We start from the raw sequence: 22,119 nt of genomic DNA on the forward strand, positions 1-22,119 counted from the left end.
CCTAAATCTCTGAGGGTCCTCCATTCTTGTATTGGGGGTGCAGTGTGTGGTTTTGGATTAGCTTTTAGCTGTAATGATGGTTCACAACCCATTGTGAACCCATTAATATATCCTGTAGCTGAGAAGAAGCAAACCCGATAGTTTTGCTGGGAGCTAACTTTTAATTACCTCCATGGGTTAGTTATAGGCTTCAGATCTTAACAAAGATGTTAAAGGGGCATTTGAAGCCTTTAGTTCAAATGCCCTGGTAGCTATTAGATCTGAGTTCCAGTGCTGTGTTAGCTTTTATGCTAGATTTTTAGCTCTTAACTCCAGGTAGACCACCAAACACGCTCCAGTCCCCCGCCTAGACCAGTATGGTGTGCTGGTACTGTCCCAAGACCTACTCCAATCCCCATGTCCAACCCTCTCTAACCTCTCTCTCTTTGTCCCCTGTAGATCCTGGTGTACGAGGGGGAGATGGAGCGGGCCCAGGGCCAGTTGGAGGCTGAAATGCAGAACCTGGAGGAGGAGAAGAACAGGGTGATAGAGGAGGCCTTCATCAGGGCCGAAAGCGAGATGAAGGCCGTGCATGAGAACCTGGCAGGTAAGCCGAAAGTTTAGGACTTTTATGTTTATGTACTTTTTGCATTTGTGCGTATGCACATTGTAGTCTCGGGCAGTATTCATTCATTCAATTCAGGTTTTATTCAATTTTGCTGTCCTTCCTAATGAATATTACCCAGGAATGTTTGTGTGCTCTGTTTTTTGTCGTTGTTCACTGATGTAACAAAATGCGTGCGTGTCCCTCCCTGTCCCCAGGGGTGCGTATGAACCTGTTGACCCTGCAGCCAGCCCTGCGTACTCTCACTTGTGACTACAACTGTCTGAAGAGACAGGTTCAGGACTTCCCCTTCATGCTGGAGAAGGCCATCACCGAGGCCAAGCAGGAGATCTGCCAGGTGATAGGCGAGGTGAGCAGTGCCAACCAAGAGCTGCTGAGGAAGTACAAGAGAGAGATGAACCTGAGGAAGAAGTGTCACAACGAGTTGGTGCGCATCAAAGGTACGAGCCCTTGACCGTGCATTCTGAGAGGTGTGCGCGTGTGATATCAGCCGTTCATACTAGCTAGTGTATAGTGTGTACATCCAGTAGATTTGCTAGTTTTGCTAGCACAGACTGGAATGTGTTCCGAGATTCATCCAATGGCTTTGAGGTGTATACCATCTCAGTCATCGGCTTTATCAGTAAGTGCATTGACGCTCCCCACAGTGACCGTACGTACATATCCCAACCAGAAGCCATGGATTACAGGCAACATCCACATCGAGCTAAACGCTCGAGCTGCCGCTTTCAATTAGCGGGACACCAATCCGGACACTTATTAGAAATCCCGCTACGCCCTCAGACGAACCATCAAATAGGCAAAGCGTCAATACAGGATGAAGATTGAATGCTACTACATCGGTTGTGAGGCTCCTCGGATATGGCAAGGCTTGAAGACTGCGGACTACAAAGGGAAACTCAGCCACGAGCTGCCCAGTGACGCGAGCCTACCAGACGAGCTAAATGCCTTTTCATGCTCGCTTCAAGGAAAGCAACACTGAAGCATACATGAGAGCACCAGCTGTTCTGGACGACTGTGATCACGCTCTCCGTAGCCGATGTGAGCAAGACCTTTAAACAGGTCAACATTCACAAAGCTGCTGGGCCAGATGGATTACCATGACGGGTACTCCGAGCATGCGCTGACCAACTGGCAAGTGTGTTCACTGACATTTTCAACCTCTTCTTGACTGAGTCTGTAATACCTACATGTTTCAGGCAAACCACCATAGTCCCTGTGCCCAAGAACACTTAAGGTAACCTGCCTAAATGGCTACTGACCCGTAGTACTCATATCTGTAGCCATGAAGTGCTTTGAAAGGCTGGTCATGGCTCACATCAACACCATTATCCCAGAAACCCTAGACCCACACCAATTTGCGCATACCGCCCCAACAGATCCACAGATGATGCAATCTCTATTGCACTCCACATGGCACTTTCACACCTGGACAAAAGATACACCTATGTGAGAATGCTATTCATTGACTACAGTTCAGCGTTCATCACCATAGTGCCCTCAAAGCTCATCACTGTGCTAAGGACCCTGGGACTAAACGCCTCCCTCTGCAACTGTATCCTGGAATTCCTGACGGGCCCGCCCCCAGGTGGTAAAGGTAGGTAACAACACATCCTCCACGCTGATCCTCAACACGGGGGTCACTCGGGTGCGTGCTCAGTCCCGTCCTGTACTCCCCTGTTCGCTCATGACTGCGCGGCCATGACTCAAACACCATCATTAAGTTTGCCGATGACACAACAGTGGTAGGCCTGATCACTGACAACGACGATACAGCCTATAGGGAGGAGGTCAGAGACCTGGCCATGTGGTGTAAGGACAACAACCTCTCCCTCAACGTGATCAAGACAAAGGAGATGATTGTGGACTACAGGAAAAGGAGCACCGAGCACTCCCCCCCAATTCTCATCGACAGGGCTGTAGTGGAGCGGTCGAGAGATTCAAGTTCCTTGGCATCCACATCACCAACAAACTAACATGGTCCAAGCACACCAAGACAGTCGTGAAGAGAACACGACAAAACCTATTCCCCCTCAGGAGACTGAAAAGATGTGACATGGGTACTCAGATCCTCAAAAGGTTCTACAGCTGCACCATCGAGAGCATCCTGACCGGTTGCATCACTGCCTGGCATGGCAACTGCTCGGCATCTGACCGTAAGGCTCTACAGAAGGTAGTGGGTAGGCCCAGTACATCACTGGGGCCATACTTCCTGCCAACCAGGACATATATACTAGGCAGTGTCAGAGGAAAGACCAAAAAATTGTTAGACTCCCATCACCCAAGTCATAGACTGTTCTCTCTACCGCACGGCAAGCGGTACTGGGAGCGCCAAGTCTCGGACCAAAAGGCTTAACAGCTTCTACCCCCAAGCCATAAGACTGCTGAACAATTAATCAAATGGCCACCCGGACTATTTACATTGACACCCCCACCCATTTGATTTTACACTGGTGCTACTCACTGTTTATTATCTATGCATAGGCAGTTTACCCCTACCTACATGTACAAATGACCTCGACTAACCCCAGACTGTACCCCAGCACATTGACTCGGTACCGGTACCCCCTGTATATAGTCTCGTTATTGTTATTTTAGTGTTACTTTTTATTTAATTTTTTACTTTAGTTTATTTGGTAAAAAACTTCTTGATCTGCACTGTTGGTTAAGGGCTTGTAAGTAAGCATTTCATAGTGAGGTTGTATTCGGTGCATGTGACAAAGCTTGATTTGATTCCACAGGTGCATCTGAGTATATAACAGATCAATTCTGTTCAAAAGCAGTGGATCTTTTAATGTGTTGTCCCTAAACAGTATTGTAATGCCTCTCTCCTCTGCCTTCACTTCCCAGGTAACATCAGGGTGTTCTGTCGGGTGCGGCCGGTGTGCCAGGGGGAGCATGATTCTGCCGAAAACATGGTCAGCTTTGACCCAGACGACGATGCCCTTCTCTATCTTTCCAACAAGGTCAAACTGATGACCTTTGAACTGGACAAGGTGTTCCACCCTCAGGCCACACAGGAAGAGGTCAGTAAAAGATCATGACTTGGAGTACATCTCAATAGTCTGAAGTGGCTTCCTTGCCTTCGTCTTTACTCATCTGAAAACGTAACCACAGGTAAAAGCAACATAAGACGTTTCTCATCAGCACGGATGAAGGAAATGACATGAGGAAGCCCCTTTTTTTAAGTTGAGATATACCAAAAGGATGTTGCTGTCTCTATATATTCTAATGGTTTACTGTCACCAATCACAACGCCTGTCGTCCTAACGGTCCCTCTCTGATTGGCTAACCAGGTGTTCCAGGAGGTCCAGTCCCTGGTGACGTCCTGTATTGATGGCTTTAACGTGTGCATCTTCGCCTACGGACAGACGGGCTCAGGAAAGACCTACACCATGGAGGTATTCGCTGCTAATACACACACACTTACTTTCACTCTCTCCTTCTCTCTCATACCACAGGAGATAAATGAAGAGATGTGTTGTAGTGGTTGTTAATAGCAAATGTCTTGTCTGTCCTTTTTTCTTTAGGGTGTGGCCAAGGACCCGGGCATTAACCAAAGGGCTCTCAGACTGCTGTTCTCTGAGGTGACTGAGAAAGCGCCCGACTGGGACTTCAAGATCACTGTTAGCATGGTGGAGATCTACAACGAGACCCTACGGTGAGAGGACACACACACGCACACACACGCATCAGTATAAGGTCAGACAGGGTGAGTAGGTTTGGATTTGAGTGCAGGGGCGGCCTTGCCTCAGGGGTTACACAATGACAGAGGGGAAGCAAAGGGGTCACGTAGTTACAATTACGTACCTTTATGAGAAGGCTTCTTTTTTTTTTGTTGATCAAGGCTGAAGCGTTATTTCATTGTGATTTAGACCTAAGCTGTCTTTGACACAGTTGCTGTGTGCATCTGTGTAAGCAATTTGGGTGCATGGGGCCAGCAGTTATATAAGAGTGGATTATATTTAACGTCCTTGGTTCATCTGTTGAACACAAGCTCCTCTCCACCCTCCCTCTATTCCCTTCCTCCCTCTTTTTCTCCCTCTATCTCCTTCCTCCGTCTATCTCACCGTCTCTCTATTTTGTCATCTCTGAACATCTGTGTGTCCTTTCTGCCAAAGCGTGACAGCAAGAACTCGCCACGAGAAGAGAATTGGAGGGGCGGAATGTCACAACACATGAGAGAAGCCGTTTTGGCCCCACTTATAGTTGGAGAGTTGGCTACAGATTATCTTGATAGATGCATAGATCGCTTTTGTTAATTTGAGCTATCTAGTTATCCATCTATCTCTCTGTCTGCCGAATGTTGTTGGGGGATATCATAGGAAATGACACCATACACCTGAAGTAGTGCCGTATGGGTATCATTTTAAGACCGTTTTTTTTTTATTTGAGTGGGAACCATCTTTGTGACCGTGTGTTACTGTTTCCTGTAGGAACCTTTTGGGGGACATCCAGGGTGAGAAGCTGGACATCAAGATGAACCCGGACGGTAGCGGTCAGCTCTATGTGCCAGGCCTCACGGAGTTCACTGTCCAGAGCCCTGAGGACATCAACAGGGTGAGGCCACCATTCTACTACTGCCACTAATACTATGCCTGCCACAGGACGTTGGGCTAGTGAGGTAGCTTTGTGCTCTGATCTGCAATCAATGAATCACATTTTGTTTATATGTTACTTACCAATCACAATGTGCCAAATGGTATTCCTTAACGAAACCCTAAAGCAATACATTTCCTTCAGTACCGTTTTCCAATTAAATAGAGGTTTCGAGTAAGATGAACTTGGGCGTTGTTTACAATCATGTGTCAGTTAATAAGACGGCTCCCACGGTTCTTCAGGCCTGAGACTGAGCTCTTGTTTTCTCATCCTGAAATGTCTGTCAGAGCTCTTGTGTTCCCTGAACAAGTGGAATGTGCCAAAGCCTGGATTTGTCTGTAGTCTACAGATTAGTTTGTGTGTTAATGATTTAAATCTGGTCCTGTGTGTGTTCTGCCATGTGCCTGTGCGGATGAAGGAGCAGTTATTCACTTCCAATGACCTTTGACCTCTAACCCCTGGCCTGGGCCCTCTGTGTAGGTGTTTGAGCTGGGTCACATGAACAGGGCCACAGCCTGCACCAATCTGAACGAACACAGCTCCCGCTCTCACGCCCTCCTCATCATCACCGTAGCAGGCGTCAACACCTCCACCGGGCACCGCACGCAAGGTACACACACAATTCCTGTACCGGACAAGGTACACAGGCAGGCAGACAGACACACACTAATTCAGGATTTTATCTCTGTACACCCTCTACTAGGTAAGCTGAACCTGGTTGACCTGGCTGGCTCAGAGCGGATTGCTAAATCTGGGGCAGAGGGCAGCCGTCTGCGAGAGGCCCAGTGCATCAACAAGTCCCTGTCGGCCCTTGGTGACGTCATCAATGCGCTACGGAGCCGACACTCCCACGTGCCCTTTAGGAACTCCCGGCTCACCTACCTGCTGTCTGACTCACTGAGCGGGGACAGCAAGACCCTGATGATGGTGCAGGTGAGAGAGGGATAGAGGAGGGAGAGGGGTGGGTGTAAAGGGGTTTCAAATTAAATTGGATATTAGCCTATGATAAAACGATCAATGCTTGAAGCTGTCAATGTTGGACTTCAGGCTAATATCAGAAGGTATTTTCTCTAGGTGTCTCCCCTGGTCAGTAACATGAGTGAGTCTGTGTGCTCTCTGAAGTTTGCCCAGCGGGTACGGACCATCGAGCTGGGCAATGCCACCAGGAGACAGTGGGAGAATTCCTCCACCTCCTCCTCGCCCACCCACGACAGTGTGGAGGTAACCTACACACACACACACACACACACACACACACACACACACCCTGGAGAGAGTGAGGGACGCACTCACACATGAAATCTCACACACGTGCTAGGTCAGCCCAGGCCTTACGTCAAACCTTCCCCAGATCACTGAGCCAAATCTGGGGCATCAGGTTTCATTCTGTCCCTCTGCCCTTAATGATCCAGGTCAGGAAACTCACTGTCTTGCACAGAAGATCTAGTAGGCTCAGGATGTTTGAAAAGGTTATCTCCAAAAGGCCTCTGGGTAGTTTGATTTCATTTGATCAAGTCATGACACCCACCACCTGATTGTTCTGAAATTGTTTCTGTTAGAAACGGATAAGAGTAGCATTTCTGCAACATTATTTTGTTGAAATATCAATTGAAATGTGAAAAATTAAGGTCATTGATTGCACCCAAATTGGCTGTATACATTTTTAGGATTCTTATAATATTCAATAAATATAGTACCTAACATCCGATTTAGACCAAACTCTTTTTCTAACAATGAGTATGAGGAATCCAAAGAAATGGCCAGAAGCCACCCAACGCCCAATCCCAACCCAACAATGAGTATACAGTATCAAGTCTTTGTTTGACAAGTAGTATTGAGCTGTGGCTCGTGTATTGTTTATTCATCCTATGTCATTTATTCTCAGTGAATTTGGTGACCCCCCGGTTCAGAGAAATTAGTCATTTAAGTTTTTAGGTTTATGTCCCATTCTACATCTTCATATTACCAGGTTCTAACCACTAAATGGTGCAGAGATTTTACACATTCAGGAAAGGTGATGAAAATGGTCTCTATTAATGGACCATTCCTGATGACCACTTAGTTATGATTAGTTATGCACTTTGTTAATTTAGGAGACACTTTCAACAGATTACCATTCAAACACACTGCTTTCATCAGATGAAAACTCCCCGAGTTAATGCCAGACAGAGCCTGCACTCAAATGCATAATAGATGCATCCAGTCTGGGTTCGAGAGGTGTTTACACCTGAGTAGAAAGTGGAACTCGCAAGCTTGCAGCAGGGTCCTTTCATTTCAGCAAGCCATGACACCCACCATCTCAGATTGTTCTGACACCATCTAGTGGTCAAAACATGGTAATGTCAGGTGTCGGCATAATTTTATTTTAATTAAAATGTCACCAGAACTGAGCTTCAGTCCTACTACATACAAATTATCCCAGGGAGTACCCCGAACCCACTAAGCAAAGGGACTGGAACTGGTCAAGCTCACATGTAAATGATCCTCTTTCCCTAAAAGCATCATAGTCATGACTTTCTTACATGAAATGGGAGGTTAACTTGGCCCCAGACAATCAATCTAAGATCGACTTAAGTTTCAGTCTGATGAGAGCGAAACCGAAGCAGAGAAACAATCGTAATCCAGTTAGACAGACAGGATCCTTAGCGGAATGGGGTTGAATGGGGATCTTGAACTTTGATATTGATATTTCTATAATTGAACTTTGCCCTTTCTGCAGCTGGACTCTCCCCCGGTGACTCCCGTGCCCCTCCCTATCTCTCGGGCCAGCAGTGCCGGCTCCACCCTCTCTGCCTCCTCCAAAACCCCCACCACACGACGGAGGTCTCAGTCCCAGCTCTCTACAGGTAAATGTACACACACACCTATATACACACACACACACACACACACACACACACATCCCTCCCTTAGTCCCAACAGGTACACATGCCTCTCTTGAAATGTCCTATGTCACCAAGAACTCTGGGACCCATCAATATACAACACTAACATGTACACACACACCACCATATGCCACCATTATTGGGATGATACAAAATATACACAAACAAAGTGAGGTGTGAATCCGTTCACTCCTGTGTCCTGATCCTCTGGTCTGATTGGTTGGTTTGCAGACAGGCTGTTAGGCAGAGCCATCCCATTGGTGGGGGACGGTGGGCAGGTAGGTGGGGTTTATGCTGATTGGTCGCTTGGCATGAAAAGTAAATGCTCAGCATGGCATGGTGCCAAGTGCCCACCCATGTCACCTGGTTAATGCCCACCTATCTAACACACCCCACCTCTAACCCCAGGAAACTGTTTGTGTGGATCTTGACTCTTGCCCCTCTGTCTATGTGAGAGACTGCAAGCTTTGTTTCTCTATCTGCAGATCCATGTGTGTGTGGGTGAAGGTGTCCGTACACGTCTGTGACTCTGACTTCTGGCTGTCTGTGACTGACGGTCTGTCTGACTGTCTGAATGCAATTCTTATCTATGTGATCTGTATATTGTATGATGTGAGGGTGTTTATATGTTTTCGTGTCTTGTCTATATGAATTTAGTGTGTGTGGAATCTGTGGATACATCCTCTTCCTTTCCCCCATCTGTGCTGCTCTCTGGCTGGGTTGTAGTGAGCCATTATTAACACAGGGACACCACTCCCCACTATTCAGTTTCCTAAACCTATTACTCTGCCCCTACAGGACGACTGAAACTGTCTGTCTGAAGGCTCCAATGGATTCAGAATGAAACCGGACCCTGATCCAGTCAGCCATTGGGCCATCTGAACAGGAGGGTGTTAACCAGCACCTTGACCCACCAATAGAAAGTCTCTGCTTTGGGAACAACCTATCCACTATCAGCCCTGTCTCCTTCTGCTGATCTCACTCAGCCAATGGGTGAGAGCAACTGGACGAGGCAAATTATCAGATCTGACCGATCGAACGGTGACATTTTAATTTGAAGAGCAGAGGGACAAAGAGGGGGATATGAACTTTGACCCTCATGGATGGCCGCCTCATGCTGCATACCGAGACTCAGTCCCAATGCTCTCCAGTTCTCAATTTCTTCATTTCCACTGATAGCTGAAAGGAATCGATAGGTGTTCATTTTAGCCAGGACTGTTGTACAGCCCCCCCATATCTTAACTACGTGCCCTCGTCTATACCCCTGAAGGAACACAACACACCAGACTTCCACACCTGACTAGGGGCCAAATGGGAGGAGCACCTGAGAGTAACACAGGCCCGTGTCCAAAAAACAACTCTCTCATAAAGAAACCCTTTACCCCTCACAGCCCAGAACAACTCCACCCCACCTTTCACTCCTTCCCCTTTGACCGTTATACTGAGCCTGTGATCTATTCTCCCATTGGCCAATGGACTTCCTCAAAATAATGCCACACCCCTAGTGCTAACTAGTCCCATCATCCACTAACAGTATAGCCCTTCTAATCACAGTATTTCTGGGTAAAAATGCACTTTAAACAAGGCTGTTACCTTCTTGATGTGTTTTATAACAATGCTCCAGTTACGGATTATGATAATATGCATATACAGTATATATGTGTGTTTTGAGATGTTTTTAATCCCTTAAATCTCCTTTGGTTGTTTTTTTGACGAGGATTCCATCCTGGTCTCCTTCTACACTTTCTCCCCCTCATCCAATCAGGGTACTCCACATATGTTACTGTGGAGTACCCTGAGTACCCAATAAGACGCAAGCAATAGAGATGTGAGTGCAGAGAGAGGTTAACTTCCTGTGTAGCCGTTTGTGTTTTAGAGGGCAATACATAGCTGCCTCAGCACTGCATGGAAATGTTCATGTTATCGTGTTTCTTGTACCGAGCGAATAAAGCGAGACCGACTCAAACGCCATTCCTGTTATTGGATGCTGCCGGTTGGAGTTGCCCAGAGGCACATTTCTAGGATCAGATTATTCAATAGGGACACAACACAAAACTGACCCGAGATCTGCATCCAGGACAGCTTTATCCTACTCCCTATGGCTGACCACAAGCAGCAAATGACAACGGATCGCCTCACGGAGCAGACACATATGTAGCTACAGAAATTGCTGCCCCTGCGGGAGTGATTAAGCTTGTGAACTGTTTTTCAAAATGCATCCAGTGTAAATAGGAATGCTTAGTACATTTGATCAGCTGATCGATCAATACATATCAGCTGTGCTTCTTCAATGTTAAACCAATGTTCCCTTCATGTCCAGGGGTCTCCAAGGAACATTGAGGACACGCTGCATCATGTTGGTTGTTGATGGGTATCTTTGCTTGCTTTTGTCTTCGTTGTAGCTGCCGTAGGTTTCTACAGTCTTGTTTTTGTACACCCTTTTTAATAAACACTCGATACCAAATGGAACTCAAGTCTTCTTATGCTGTTTCTATAGAGCTCTGAGAGCACAGGACTCTAACAGATGTTTGTTGAAATATATAACCACTAGAAAGCTGCATATCTCATCACCATTTACTAAACGGTAGGTTGTACTACACCTACTCGGAGACAATGCTCTTTGACCAACTGGTTCAGGATGGTTGCAGCCATAGCAGGAGTTCCTGAACTTCTCCACTAGGGCCCCTCCCCCTCCCAGCATTGGGGAACATCCCAAGCAATCACCATGTCTTTCTATGGGCACAAGCACTTCACAACCCTCTTGTTGGCTTTGAGAATTTTGCAGGTTTAAAGCTTCTTTCGTGCATTGCTACATAGTCATGGGGTGCAAAAAAAATGTTGGTTTTAAAGTGTATTGTCTGTGTATTCATGACAAAATTACAACAATCTCTGGGCTTAACCTAAATAAAGTTACTTTAGAGCTATTCAGAAATGTCAGGTAACGCTGTGCGTCATTCCTCTTTTCAATTTTGAAATGGCACCTTGTGCATTCTATTACATGTTTAAAGCTGGACAGTTCTCGCAGAATCTTTGTATTTGAGTCCAATTTGGCTAACAAAGATGTAACGACTTGTTTGATCAAATAGTTGTTGTGTACTGATAAGGACACGTGACATTTCTCGTAATGCTAACCTTAAATGGCATTTTGGTTCTGACTGGTAACCATTCACATGCATCTGATCTTAACTCATTCTGGAAAAAAATTGAGATGGCCATGTGCTCAAAATTGCAACTGATTCTACAAGAAACCTTACATGGCCTTGTCCTTATAATTTTGGACATCTGTAGCACCTTCCCAACCAGAGAACAGTGCTGCTCTCTGTAGCAGAATTACACACATCTTAACAAGTGTTCCTTTCAATTCCAGAAACATGCCTACAACTAGACTCCTTTATTTGAAAAACATGTTATTTTAGTGTTAACTACTTTCAAAGAGTGCATCTAGGGTTGACATCTCAGGGACAGAATGTAGAAAATTTAAATCACACAGTAAATTCGGCCGGGTTTCAATCCGATCGTAGGTTATAGGCATTACGGCTTTTAAAGGCGATTTCTGAGCCGAAAATGTGCAGCTTTTACTGTGAATAGGATTTCCTTGAACATTACCTTTAAAAGCCGCAATGCCTATAACCTACGATCGGATTGAAACCCGGCCCTAGTCAGGTCTGTGGAATTAAAGTGTGTGTGCTCGGCCAGTCAAGGTTACAGAGGACATAATTACTCATACACAGACAAATACAGATTAAGGAATCATAAGTGCCCCGTGTTTAAATAGAGCTACGCCCTGAAAACACACCTACACAGTGATCTCTAACATGGACTCCTTCTGGATACACAGGACTCATATCCCACCCTGTCTCTGCTTCAGTCCATCCACAAGCAGTGTGAATCTGTGATTGTCCCCGGATTTACCACTCGGGTGGATGAGAGAATGCAGCTGTCAGTCAGACTTGAGTCCTCACAGCAGTGCTCAGCCATTTGGGGTCTGTGCGTCTCCAGTTGCATAGTCAACTGTCAGTAGTCCAGTGGGGCCAGGAGCAGCTGCAGCTCTTTGAAGGCGCTGCCGTGGCGTCCCACCTGGTCGGCCTTGTTCTTCACCACGTTGCTGAGGTTCTTCAGCTGCTTGTAGCATGCCTTGCACTTCTGGTGGCTGGGCTCAAACAAAAAAAAAACATTAACTCACAGTATGCAATGGAAATGGCCTGCCTCACTGTATCAGAGTCTTTCTGCAAGCAATATTGGATGAATTACAGAGCTAGAACCCTTAAGAACAATGGTTCTTTAGTGATGGGCTGCATAGTGTCACTCTCCAGGAACAGGATTACTGACCATTGCATTAATGCACACTTCAGATAGATGGTTAAAAGTTCAAGCCGGTTTAGGTTTCCAAAATGGGGCCTAAACTCACCGTTCCTCCCGTGTTATATCCACTCCAACAGAGGGGGGCGCTGTCAGCGTGTCTGAGATGAGAGGCCAGAAACGCTTCAGGATCAGCTTCAGAGAGGTGCAACCCGTCTGCACGTAACTGACCACACGGGGAGAGACGATGGGTCAACACCTTTATACCCAAACATGGATTTGTTATCACTTTCATCTCTGCTGTCTCACCTCTCATACTTGCTTTGCAGCAGCTCTTCAATCTGGGGCAGGATAGAGGTACACAAGTCCAGTTTCCATAGAGACCTGGGGGGGCAGGTCAAATTACTCACACCAAAGCCAAGAGTGACCAGTATGTGTGGCTTCCTTCGCTAAATAAGATCTGCAGTCTTGTTGTGCGCACGCGTTTCAACATCCACTCACGGTTTGAGGTTAACGATGTTGAGGATGTCCACGACGATAGAGAGATCCTTCATCGAGACGGCCGAGTCCAAGGAGGTCTGAAGACAAGAGCAGCAACCACAAAAACAAAAAAAAACACTTAAGAGGCAGCCAGTAACATCTCTCCATACTTCATGGCCACAAACAGCTAATCAGTCCAGGATGTTGTCAGAGTTTAACATTGAAAGTCAAGTCATTTATTTCAAGTGATGTCAGTGCGGTCTGTTAAGTGCCATACCTTAACGTCCCCGCTGCCCCACACAGCTCTGATGGTGTCCAGGTTCTTGTGTCGGCTGGTGAGCATCACACACATGGTGTCATGGCCCTTTCTGATCTGGGCCAGAGCCTCGTCATCACCCAGCGCACTGGGCCGGTTGTTGCGAGCAGGCTAGGACAGAGATACGCAAACATATATAACCTGGTAAATACACACACCTGTTCGATCACACCCTAAACCTACATACATTTAGGGGTCAATTCCATTTCTATGTGCATGTGTTTAAAACATATTTAAGAAGCTGAACATCTTGTTTTTGTAATTGTTTTATGCGTACACAATGTAATTAGGCGATTGGAGCATTTGAGTGAATTTGAAAACTGTACCACTATGGTAGGTTTAATGTTGAGCTGATTTTACATGTTGATCCGTGACTGATATGCATTAAATTACTATTTGTGTTCCATTTCATTCTATGCCCAGTTTATCTTATGGGGCTTGTGGTAGAGACGAAGTCTGAAGTTAAAGACAGTGGAGATGTCAGAGGCTAATAATAGGTGAACTGTACTATTCCACTAATCTACTGGCACCGGCAGCATCATCCAAGCGGGTGCTACTTGTTGGCAGTGAAGGAGTAGCTAGCACGCAGTCTTTCTACCTACAAAGTCAAGTGGCTAAGCAAAAGGATAGCTGTGAGGACGGCAAGGTGCTCTCCTGAATCATTCCCGACCCGTCTCCTGACCCACTATTCCCCCGCTGGCCGTGACCGTCATGCTGCTCCATCCCTGTGACCGTGATTCTGCCTCCCGCCACTCGATGCTACCAAAAGTAGCTGCTTCAGTTCCCATGCCGACTTCCTGACTTTGCTTCAGTAATTATTCTGGCTACTTGTATGTGTATTGTATTAATACATTGCATGCTTATCAATTTCAGGTTTGTATTGAAGCCTATACGAGTGTAATAAAAACATTAACTTGTATACCAAATTCCAATCACATGACAATTCTAGATGGCAAACAATATTGTAATTTCATGACCTCACAAACAAATCTGCTGCTTTGAAATCGTTCCGTGGCGATTCTAAACCATAAGAATACATTTGAATGTATAGCAATCTTTGGTTTTGGTGGCAATTTGTTCCTAATTGACTTGTAGTAATAGTTAAATAAATACATTCAAAAGACAACACGTGCAACCAGCATCTGCTATGTAAGACTGGTTGATTTTTCTCAAAAATCAGCTTCTGGCACCAGCAATTTGACCAGTCTATACCAGATGACAGGAGCATCACTATCTTCCTGGGTACACACCTCACACAGTAAGTAGTGTGAGGAGCACTGTGCAGGTGGCAAGCCTGAATCTCTGGGAACGCGAGCAGTATGAGCTCAGAAACATAGCGATTATCCGCTGACACAGCCAGCAACTGCATGAGCTGGAGCAACTCTGCCTGGCCAACTGGCACATAGAGGTGGAGCAACTCTGCCTGGCCAACTGGCACATAGAGGTGGAGCAACTCTGCCTGGCCAACTGGCACATAGAGGTGGAGCGCAGGGTTTACTTTTACAGTGTGAGAGAGACGCAAGGCAGACTGCTCCTGCTGGCTCTCTGATGTCACTGATCAGAGGAGAAAGACTTGGGTGAGTGAAGAATGAGGGCCTCTACTGTGAATGGATTGTTGAAATAATAAATGACTTAGAACTAAGATAAGAAAAGATGTGATGAGATTTTTAAATTATTCATAAATACATTAGAATTTAACCATACAAATTGTGATGTGTCTTTGAGTGAAATTTCTCCATGGTAAATTAAACAAACGTGTGTGTTATGCATGTGTATACACACTCACAGGCAGGAAATCTCCCACGTTGAGTCCTATCGGTTCATTCCTGGTGGAGAGGATGACGCTGGGCTGGGGTTTGGCCTTCGCCATAGCAATGACCAGTGGGGGGGCTGGGTGGGGTGCGGGGGGGTGGTTAGAGGTCGGAGGTCGTGTGGTTACCACGGGGATGGGACGGGGCGCCGTGGCGACCATGGTAGGCTCCACCCTCAGGACCGGAGTGGACGATGCCACAGGAAGGTTTAACAACAGGCCGGGCTGCAGTGACACAGACACATACTAGAAACAAATCTAACTTATTTACAGAGAAACTCACTGACAGACAATCCCACATACACACAAGCATGACAAAAAAAAAAAACACAAATCAGTCACACATACAACAGTACAGGTGTAGAGTACAAACCTGCTGTCTGTCAGTCATAGGAGTCATGAACTCCACCAGCCCCTGGTTAGCCCTCACCACAAAACTCTCTGACAAAAAGAGAAAAGAGGGAGAGAGAGAACTTGAATATATGAGTGCCGGAGTCTGGTGAAGCGGACCCCACATGCACCTTGACGATGGGGTTTGGAGCCCCAGCTCCAGCTCGACCGGCTGCGCCCTTCACTTCTTTATCCATCTCCCATTCTTTACTTCTAAATAAATATATAAATATTAAAATGCAACAAAACAACTTGAATATGAAACTCAGGACAGCAACACATCTTATACACAACAGATCAATGTGATAGTTTAACCACAAACACAAATGTAATACTGCTCATACTAACGGCTTGGTAGAAGGGACTCACCATCTTCCAAGGGGGCAGGGAAGGGCTCACTCTTTGGGGGGGTGCGAGCTGGAAGGGGGAAACAAGGAAGACTTTTAGTATGAAATTCAAGAATGATTAAGACACTGCTAGATGTTAATGTAGTAATACATGCATTCTGCTGTTCGTGTGAACACTGAATTAGATAGCAATGAAACGTAAGGTGTACTATCAGCCTACAGATGGCGCTCTTTGGCTGGAAGATCTCTTTGTAGTCCTCAGGGTTACGGATCTCGGCGGAGGACTCCTTCTCGTCCTCGCTACTGGGGCTCCTCCTCTCCCCCTCGGGGCTGCGGCGGTCTGACTCAGAACTCTGCTTTACCCTGGAAGAGCACACCCCCAATTAGTCTGCTTATTGCCACAACGGAAACTAACGGATGCTGTTTTGATGCAGTATTTGCTATAGCATATGCCATTTAGCAACGTGCATACATGTTATATATGGGTGGTCCCTGGACATGGAAGCCACCTGGCATTGCAAGCACCATGCCCTACCAACTAAGCTACAGACGACCACATGATTTGAACCGCAACGATTTTAAATCAACTCATAAGTGGTTTTGATGAAAACAGATTCCGTAGCATATAGAGCACAAACACTAAATCAGAGTTTAGTGTGCCCATCTCACGGTAGAGTTCGCTCCATAGAAAGTAGAATAGCGGCGTTTGGAAGTGGGCAGTACCTCTGTGTGCTGCAGGTGGTCAGGGGTCGGTCGTAGTTGCGTCGCAGCGTGGATCCTTTCGGGGAGGGCTCTGTGAGTGGCTGGTCGTCCTGGATTACGCCTTGGATCACAGAGCCAGACTTCTTCACCCGCGTCAAATCCACCACGTAGGACGAAACATTAGTCAGATTGTACGACACGCCAATCTTGGAGAGAGAGAGATGAGGGGGAACAGTAGAGCAAAAAACACAAGGGGTTGGGTAAAACTAACAGTAGAGTGACAGTAATAAATGTAAAATCGTCATGCTGACACCACAGATTCACATAAAGAATCTCTAATAGTCATTTAATAAGATCCCTATGGCACACACGCACGGTTGCAGTAACACAGTAGTTACATAGTAATAGTAACATTAAAAGAGTAACCCCCCACCATTTTTTTTTTTAATTGTAAATAAACACCAACTCTCGCACTTGTCTTTTCCTACTAGCACTGACTTTGCGGAGGGAAAATGTACTTACAAATGACTGAAATGTGGTTGTCTCGCCGAGCCATCTTAAGATGAATGCACCGACTAAGTCGTTCTGGGTAAGTGTCCGCTAAATTACTCAAATGTAAAAAAAAATGTAAAAAGCAATGCCATTCTCACACACCAGCTGGTGGTTGCAGATAGCCAGGTCTGCCACCTTGCCCCAGCCCACTGGCACCACATCAAAGCAGCGGTTGGGCTCCCAGCCATACACACGGAGAGAGTCCACAGCTCCACTATACAGACAGCAGCCATCCAGGTTAAAGGCCAGACACCTGGAGAAAGAAATGGGGGGTGGGGGGTTGGTGTAGGGATAGTTTATATACAGTATAGTGTGTTAGTTGCATCTGAACTTCTAATATCGTGGTGTCCCGCCAACCACACTTGTTAATAGTGACGGTAGCCCTCACCTGACTGGTCCCATCTCTCCCTCTGAAGAGCCAATCATCTTGAACTTTTCCAGATCCCACAGTTTGATGGTCCTGTAGGGAACAGACATACACAAAGGCATTCCGCTTTAGTAATGGAGTTGAAGCCATCGTAAGCAAATGTTCAGTTACCTCATTCGTATTTATTTACCATATCATCCCCCCCCCGTGTGTGTGTGTGTGTGTGTGGATACCATACCGGTCAGAGCTGCCTGACGCTAGCAGATACTCGTTGGGGTGGAACTGGATGATGTTGATGGCTCCAGTGTGTGCTGTGAACTCTGTGATCATCTTCCCTGCAGTCAGGTCCCACAGCTAGGACACACAGGTCAGAGGGCAATATGAGTTCCTGACTGGCATAGCTAGGGATATTGTGACGTTGCCCTTAAGAATCAGGTAAGCTGATATCAGATCTGTGCCTATAGAAGGAGAACTTATATGCTAAGGTGTATAACTACCAAACAGGATCGATGAGTTAGCCAGCTGACTTTGATAAACAACCAGAAGTAACTATTGGTTTTCTGGTTCATTAAGAAAGTTACACTTAGATTTGTGTTTTTGGTTCTTGAGTCAATTAGGCCATGCCCATTTCAAGCTTATTTTCCCAAAAAGTTATTTCAGAATACTTAGGCAAGTTAGCTGTCTAACTCATTAATCCTCTGAACATACAGTTGAGAGTATACAATAGGGCTCTGCAACCCTGTTCCTGGAGAGCTACCCTCCTGTAGGTTTTTGCTCAAGACCCAGTTGTAACTAACCTGACTCAGCTTATCAACCAGCTAATTATTAGAATCAGTTGCGCTAGATTAGGGTTGGAGCAAAAACCTACAGGACGGTAGCTCTCCAGGATCTGGGTTGGAGAGCCCTGGTTTACAAACTGACCACAGTCATGTGAGATGAGAAACATGTGAAAGTAAGCTTCTGACAATGTGTAGGTGGGTTCATGCCTTGATGGTGCTGTCATCACTAGCAGAGGCCAACCATTTCCCATCTGGACTGAAGGCCAGGCACCTCACTGCCTGAGTGTGACCCTGCACAAACACACACATTATGCCATATGAAATTGATAAACACACATGGGCCCCCCTACTCCTATCCAGACGGTCAGTCCCCAGCCCCTCCCCCCCAGGCCAGACAAGACAGTGTTCGCCGTCTCACTGTAATCCCTGGCTTAGTCCTGCTGCCAGACATAGACACACAGTATTAGTGCTGATTAGCAGACCCACTCCCACGGCTAACAAAACAATCAGCCACTGACCAGCCAGCAGGCCGCTCACAGAGCGTGAAGGAAGGGGGAGGGGGGGCTTCCTAACAACAAATCTTTAGTCGATAATTAACCTTGGTGCTCTTCAATTGGGCATGAATTACACACAAGTGCAAGTCTTACCTTGTACCTGAACACACAGCCCTTTCTCCGTACATCCCACAGCTGAAAGAAAAAAAACTCTGTTTAAGCACAGGTATCACATAATAATCCACATACAGTACCAGTCCAAAACTTTGGACACTACTCATTCAATAAATTTGACTTAATTTCACTATTTTCTACATTGTAGAATTTAAATCAGCACTAATTATGTGTGTGCAAAGCTGTCTTCAAGGCAAAGGGTGGCTACTTTGAAGAATCTCAAATATAAAATGTATTTTGTATAAAATATATATGTTTAACACTTTTTTTGGTTACTACATGATACCATGTGTGTTATTTCATAGTTTATGTCTTCACTATTATTCTTCAATGTAGAAAATAGTAAAAATAAAGAAAAACCATGGAATGAGCAGGTGTGTCCAAACTTTTGACCGGTACTCTACATAGTAGAGCTCTTAACAACACTCACTAACGCAGCACACATACACACCTTGATGTTGGTGTCCATGGAACCAGATGCCAGGTATTCCCCAAATGGGTGGAAGTCCAAGCTGCAGATATTAGCCTTGTGTCCCATTAGAGTTCTTAGGACTGTGATAAAAATAACAAAAATATTGATATGACATTCTCAGAACAACTGGTAGCCTAGGTCTAGTTGACTCTAGTAGAAACATCTCCACATCCCACACGCCTAACCTCTCCATATCCATCCACACACACACACACACACACACACACACACACACACACACACACACACACACACACACACACAATATATATATATAGGTGAAATGCAGTCTCACTCTTTGCAGCCTCCAGGTCCCATACGCGCAGTGATCCGGACTGTGAGCCAGCCACCACCTGCTCCTCAGAGTTATTAAACTTTACACACTCCACTGGGTTATTATGTCCTGTCAGACTCTGAGAAAGAGACAGGGAGAGAGGGAAAGAGACAGGGAGAGAGGGAAAGAGACAGGGAGAGAGGGAAAGAGACAGGGAGAGAGGGAAAGAGACAGGGAGAGAGGGAAAGAGACAGGGAGAGAGGGAAAGAGACAGGGAGAGAGGGAAAGAGACAGGGAGAGAGGGAAAGAGACAGGGAGAGAGGGAAAGAGACAGGGAGAGAGGGAAAGAGACAGGGAGAGAGGGAAAGAGACAGGGAGAGAGGGAAGGAGACAGGGAGAGGGAAGGAGACAGGGAGAGGGAAAGAGACAGGGAGAGAGGGAATGAGACAGGGAGAGAGGGAAAGAGAGGTGGAAATAAGAGTTTTAGTGACAGGCACCAGAAATAAGCAGAGATTAAACTGTACACACACACACACACACTTATTCCCTAATGGTCTCACTAGTCTGTACCATGATGCAGTTGGGTTTGCTGACTGCCCAGATGTTGACTCGGCAGTCCTCTCCCCCAGTGGCTAGCAGACGGCCTGAGTTCTTCCCCAGTGCCAGACACACCACATTACTGGAGTGGGCTACAATCTCCTCTGGAACAGAAAATGATGCACAACACACCATGATTAATCGCTGGGTCAATGAAACTAATAAAATTGTGGGCCTGAATTAAGGTCTTGAAAGGGTGAGTGAAATGGAGACTCGACTCACGTAATCGCCATGATGTTTTGGTGGTGTTGGCCACAGCCATGGTGATTCTTTAGCGTCCAACACTCAACGGAGTGTTGTTATTATTCACACAGACCTAGCTGGTTCATGTGTGTTGACTGTAATGATGAGACCTTTAGCTTCTCTCCAATAAATGAACAAGAGGCAAAGGGAAAATATTTTGTATGACAAATTGTTGATGGTGGCACAACTCATCCGCTTCATGTCCCCTGTCGGCTTCTCTTGAAGCGGAGGGAGGATTATTACAAGCTAGATAGTCGAATATACGCGGTTGGCGTTAGCAAGCTGGTTCGCTAGCTAGTTAGCAGGCTTAGTTAACTTAGCTAGCGGGCTATGTATTGTTAGTTAGCTTAAACAAAACAAACAAAGTAACAATTTATTTCGGGCTGCAATTTGGGCAAATGTCAAAGTCGTGCAAATTCTACTAACTTTTAGCTAGTTAACGTAACTAGTAAACGCCTTTTCGATGGTTAAACAGTTACGTTGAACTTGATTAACATTAGCTAGCAACTAACTAGCCAGTTAGCTAAATTAGCATAACCTGCTAACGTTAACGGCTCAATTACTACTGTATAGTAGCTACCTAATTAGATTGCTCGTCCTGGGCAGTGCAAAATATAATACAGAACATACCTGCATTTTTTTAGCTAATTGCTAGTAGAACATCTCTAGCTATGATTGGTGAAAAGAGAACGCTTAAGACCGGTATCACTAGCTAGTTGATGCCAACTACGAAATTGCTTTTTGTCTGGCTCCTTCAGTCCTTGTTGATGTCATGTTTGTGCGGCTGTTTACTATGGAACGCCGACCTCAAACCACACTTGCAGTTTAGCAACTGGGTTTTGCGATGAGATCACTTATTCACTTCCGGATGTCTGAAGTTCAGAGAACAGGGTTGCCAGGTCGAACTAAAATGTACATTCCAATGACTACTCAAAACCCTCACACAAAGCCTGAATCCTAGAACCAGCAAGAGAATAGTTTTCCCATAACGTTATCGTGCAAATTAAGAAAGAATATCGACGCAATTTGTAACGACGACAGATGACAAATTCGGTTTTCCATCCAAATTATAATTATTGCCAACTAAGGTGACTAATAACATAATTTGTATATGTTGCAATAGAAAATATAATTCGCCCTTATTTTATACTCGCCACATCGTTTTCCATCAATTGATGTCGATTTAACTCGTTTCATTGTAAATAAATCCCTTATGCGCATGTGCAGAACTATAGCTAAATCCATCAGGAGAGTTTGAGGGATGAAAGTTGGACAAAGGATCTCGAGCTCTCTGTGCAAGAAACACTCGGATAACCTTAAAAAGGATGTTAGGCTATTTTCTGGCCATTGTGCCATTATTGTATGGCTGATGTTAAGACTACAAGCCATTATAAATGGCCAATTAGCTAGATTGATTTGTCATTTCAATAGGCATAGGCTAGGCCTACTACAATCTGGGTTTATGGGTGTAATTCAATTTTGCCATGGTTTGGTTTGCTAGATCCAGGAAGCATATAGCCCTTGATAGCCTACAGTAGCCTAGGCACGATGTGAAATGAACAATTTAGCAGTTTGCTCAATTCAAATGTACAGACTCATTTCCCACCAATACTTATTTTCCACCATAATTTGCCAATAAATTCATAAAAAATCCTACAATTTGATTTTCTGGATTTTTTTTCTCATTTTGTCTGTCATAGTTGAAGTGTACCTATGATGAAAATTACAGGCCTCT

The 22,119-nt window shown here is 45.6% G+C and overlaps 2 protein-coding genes across 9 annotated transcripts in view; one reads left to right on the forward strand and one right to left on the reverse strand.

Moving 5' to 3' along the window:
- LOC118393640 (kinesin-like protein KIFC3) overlaps positions 1-10,557 on the forward strand; it is a 64,347-nt gene extending 53,790 nt beyond the window's left edge. For 6 of the 7 annotated variants that reach the window (XM_052461942.1, XM_035786511.2, XM_035786508.2 and 3 more), the window contains 12 exons: positions 439-586; positions 802-1,044; positions 3,455-3,630; positions 3,901-4,005; positions 4,135-4,265; positions 5,041-5,164; positions 5,684-5,813; positions 5,907-6,136; positions 6,278-6,424; positions 7,923-8,049; positions 8,320-8,366; positions 8,887-10,557. In XM_052461942.1, the coding sequence (XP_052317902.1) occupies positions 439-586; positions 802-1,044; positions 3,455-3,630; positions 3,901-4,005; positions 4,135-4,265; positions 5,041-5,164; positions 5,684-5,813; positions 5,907-6,136; positions 6,278-6,424; positions 7,923-8,049; positions 8,320-8,366; positions 8,887-8,895 (1,617 nt within the window). In that variant the 3' untranslated portion in view covers positions 8,896-10,557. The remainder of the gene's footprint in view (positions 1-438; positions 587-801; positions 1,045-3,454; positions 3,631-3,900; positions 4,006-4,134; positions 4,266-5,040; positions 5,165-5,683; positions 5,814-5,906; positions 6,137-6,277; positions 6,425-7,922; positions 8,050-8,319; positions 8,367-8,886) is intronic. The other variant, XM_035786509.2, reaches the window with a different exon arrangement.
- Positions 10,558-11,464: 907 nt separating this feature from the next.
- LOC118393641 (katanin p80 WD40 repeat-containing subunit B1-like) lies at positions 11,465-21,288 on the reverse strand. Of its 2 annotated transcripts, XM_035786515.2 has the most exons (20): positions 21,015-21,288; positions 20,364-20,500; positions 20,115-20,245; positions 19,566-19,683; positions 19,250-19,350; positions 18,778-18,819; positions 18,338-18,421; positions 17,590-17,705; positions 17,373-17,444; positions 17,087-17,237; positions 16,454-16,638; positions 15,951-16,093; positions 15,753-15,800; positions 15,367-15,434; positions 14,970-15,218; positions 13,145-13,294; positions 12,889-12,965; positions 12,697-12,771; positions 12,497-12,613; positions 11,465-12,238 (listed from the first exon to the last, which is right to left on the reverse strand). In XM_035786515.2, exons 2-20 carry the CDS (start codon positions 20,401-20,403, stop codon positions 12,103-12,105), a joined length of 2,103 nt encoding a protein of 700 aa, XP_035642408.2. In that variant the 5' UTR covers positions 20,404-20,500; positions 21,015-21,288; the 3' UTR covers positions 11,465-12,102. The 2 variants fall into 2 exon arrangements, with proteins under 2 accessions (XP_035642408.2, XP_052317903.1); XM_052461943.1 differs by having other exon boundaries at positions 20,364-21,287.
- Between the last annotated feature and the right edge of the window lie 831 nt (positions 21,289-22,119).

The sequence above is a fragment of the Oncorhynchus keta genome, chromosome 14 (assembly GCF_023373465.1).
Source record: "Oncorhynchus keta strain PuntledgeMale-10-30-2019 chromosome 14, Oket_V2, whole genome shotgun sequence".
NCBI classification, from domain to species: Eukaryota; Metazoa; Chordata; class Actinopteri; order Salmoniformes; family Salmonidae; genus Oncorhynchus; species Oncorhynchus keta.

What these genes read in the sequence shown, in the direction of transcription:
- LOC118393641 (XM_035786515.2), bottom strand. Translation starts at nt 20,403, where the DNA reads ATGGCTGTGGCCAACACCACCAAAACATCATGGCGATTAC. An exon ending in GCAAACCCAACTGCATCATG is followed by an intron (nt 19,684 to 20,114) that starts GTACAGACTAGT and finishes TCTCTTTCTCAG; the next exon opens with AGTCTGACAGGACATAATAA. An exon ending in CCATGGACACCAACATCAAG is followed by an intron (nt 18,820 to 19,249) that starts GTGTGTATGTGT and finishes TTTTTCTTTCAG; the next exon opens with CTGTGGGATGTACGGAGAAA.